The sequence below is a fragment of the Arachis ipaensis genome, chromosome B04 (assembly GCF_000816755.2).
Source record: "Arachis ipaensis cultivar K30076 chromosome B04, Araip1.1, whole genome shotgun sequence".
NCBI classification, from domain to species: domain Eukaryota; kingdom Viridiplantae; phylum Streptophyta; class Magnoliopsida; order Fabales; family Fabaceae; genus Arachis; species Arachis ipaensis.
Window position 1 is genome coordinate 94,326,388 of NC_029788.2, and position 3,021 is coordinate 94,329,408.

Here is a 3,021-nt window from a genome sequence, read left to right on the forward strand (position 1 = left end):
AATTTTGAACTTTTTTTTTTTTTGCAATTTACAGCAACTTACAGGTATGTGCAGATTTCCGTTGCCACAATACCCTGTTCCTTTTTATAGTTGAGTCTTAGTTATATCTTACACGCAATTTGTTATGTTTTCTCCTTTGTTATTCTAAAAGATAATCATTAACACATTCAAGATAAATAAGATAAATATAGAAAAATTCAAGCAAAAGCAATAACAAATATAAAGAACAAAGACAAGTTTGTTAGAGTTACACTTCCTAGGTTAGGATGACAGGGTGTAACCATTAAAATCATCAAAATGGTTAAGGGTATGTTTGTTTAACCTTGAACATTTTAATTCTTTGTTTAATTATATTTTTTTTAAATGTGTTCAAATTCTACTTCATTAGAATTAATAAATTGTAATTTTTGAAAAAATAATTAAAAAATATTTTTTAATCAATTTTATCTTTTATTTTCATTTCTTATGTTTGACCATTCAAACACACTAAAGATTGTTGAACTCAAAAATAAAAGGATGTATCCTATGCATTTATGCAACACATGTAGTATAGTTTAAGAATAAGACTTAGGAAACCTAACTTCATTTTAGAATTGGTCCAAAATGTATTAAATGACCAAAAATATCTGAATGGCTCATGTGAGTTTGTTTTATTCTAGAAACATGTTCTAACTTCTAACTGTCTCATGAAAACGTGGCTTAAATTTTATCATTCATGAAGAGAAGATGGGCAAAAAAAGAAAAAAAATTAAAAAACAAGAAACAAAAACAAAAACAGAGAAAATCAAGTTGCGATAATCTCTATCACATGTCTTCTTGGACAAACGTTTCTGCCAAACAAACGTCCATCTATCCTTTATGTTCTTTCTTTCAATTCAATAATCCTTATCAGAGAATTATTTATTTATTTTTGTGACAACTAGCTATAGGTTGTTTTTTTTTTTTCTTCTATGATACACTGTGTTCTGAAAATTAAAGGAACACAATCCTTTAATCTTGTAATAATCTCTGACAAAAGGGTGTGATTTGGGATGAGGAAAGGTGAGATGAAACTTGAGGAAGATCTCGGCCCGGATCGGGAGGACGACTTCCAAACTGACGACGAAGAAAACCAGGGGAACAGGGTGTTTGATAATTTGGATGATGATTCTGAATCGGATTCATCAGTTCTTTCGCAAAAATTGTCCAATGATAATATCATGCCTTCTTGGCCTCAAAGCTATCGGTAAATCTTCCTTCTTCTAATGGTTCTCTGTTGAGATTGGATGTGTTTTACTTTTATATTAGAGCGTAATAATGCATGTTTCAATGGATGGATAGTTCATGTACGTTGATTTTTTTTTTTTTTAAATTAGCCTCTCTTCTCATCCTACTCAATGTGGATAATTAGTTAGAGTTTACATTTCACTAACATGCATAATGTATAAGATAAATTCTATTTAAAGAAATTAATTTCAAGCATTCACCCAGGGTCAATTAACGCTAATCTTCTTATTTCATCTTTAACTATTATTAGTTGTTTGTTTCCGGTGCTATAGCCTATAGGTATTGGAATTTGTATTTGGAATATTGAATTTCAATCTGTCTCGTGCAATTCATGAATGGTTTATGGTGATGAACTTGCAACGGAGAATTTATTTGCCAAGTGAATCTGAATATGTTCATATGCATGTGAATTTATTTTCATGCATGAAGTTATAGCTGTACACTCAAAAAACATTGATCTAATAAAAATATTCAGTAACTAAAAAATATTAACTAAAAATTGCTAAAACTTATTATTTTTAATTTTATTTAATATATTTTACAATAAATAAATGTTAAATAAGATAAATTTAGACTATTTAAAAATAATTATTTTTTGTCTTTTTAATATTACTGAAATTTTAATTTTGTCTATCTTAAGATATTGGTGTATCTGAAGATAAATGTTATTTATTAAAAACTAAATAATCATATTTTCCTGTAAAAAGATAAAAGCCGACAAAACTATTTATAAATACATAAATTTATTTTATAGAGAATGAATTATGTTTGAGAAAAGTACTAGATCATTAACTATACTTTTTTTTTTTTTTACAAATCAATTAACACCACAATCTACCCTTCTTTTTAATTTCCTTCACCCTTTTTCCTTGCTAACCCTTCTACCATCAACATCATAATTCATAACCACCAATAATACCTGCTGAGTCAGTGTGGGATAGAACACAGGATAATAGATCTCACATCTAAATCAAAATCTTAAAATATCAACACCAACGCAAAACCCCCAAAGCAAAGCAGATCTGCAGTTCATCACTTGTATAATCTCTAACCGACACTTCTTTTGTGTCTCTCCATCAACATCTTCCCATCATCCCCCATATCTGACGTCCCACCCCAACGACTCTTCCTCAAACTCAGGACCATGCTATCGTGGGGTGCAGTGGTTCTTCTTGGTGGCGGTGCAGTGGTGATAGTAGTTAGTGGCGGTGTTTATTATTGTTGTTGGTAATAGTAGTTACTAGTTAGTGGAGGTTATGAATATGTTGGAGGAAAATGAAGAAGAAAAACCAAATTCAAAATTATTTTATTTATTTTAATAGACATAATTTTATGGATGTAATATTTATAATTATATTTAATATAATTTAATTTAATTATTTTAGATTAATTAAAAAATATAAACTAAAATTATTTTAGTGTCGTTGATTATTATACTGAATTTTGTATTTTTATCCACACTTTTGTACTTTTCTAAAAACTTTTATACTAAAAGTTCTGTATTATTATAAAAACAATTTGCATCGTTTTTATGCTGCTTTTAAACAAAAAAATCGGCCTTTTTGAAAAATTAATATTTTAAAAATTCATTTAAAACTTGGTTAATAAATTTATTCAGTCAATGTTTTTTTAATATTTTATTATTATTTAGCCAATTTTATAGTATCTGAATTTATGTTTAATTTTTAGTTAACTAACTTTTTATAACAAATTTTAAATATTAAAATAATTTATTTTATACTTTTTAAATTAAAT

At 27.4% G+C, this 3,021-nt stretch overlaps 1 protein-coding gene across 9 annotated transcripts in view; it reads left to right on the forward strand.

The window, feature by feature from the left end:
* The window catches only part of LOC107639520 (vacuolar amino acid transporter 1), a 12,158-nt gene that overhangs the window by 2,082 nt on the left and 7,055 nt on the right, over positions 1-3,021 (forward strand). For 5 of the 9 annotated variants that reach the window (XM_021121340.1, XM_021121341.1, XM_021121339.1 and 2 more), the window contains exon 2: positions 1,042-1,225. The exons of 1 other annotated variant lie outside the window; for it this stretch is intronic. In XM_021121340.1, the coding sequence (XP_020976999.1) occupies positions 1,042-1,225 (184 nt within the window). Of the gene's footprint in view, positions 1-1,018; positions 1,226-2,183; positions 2,494-3,021 lie in introns of those variants that run through there. 3 more of the 9 variants (XM_016343052.2, XM_021121338.1, XM_016343054.2) reach the window with 3 other exon arrangements.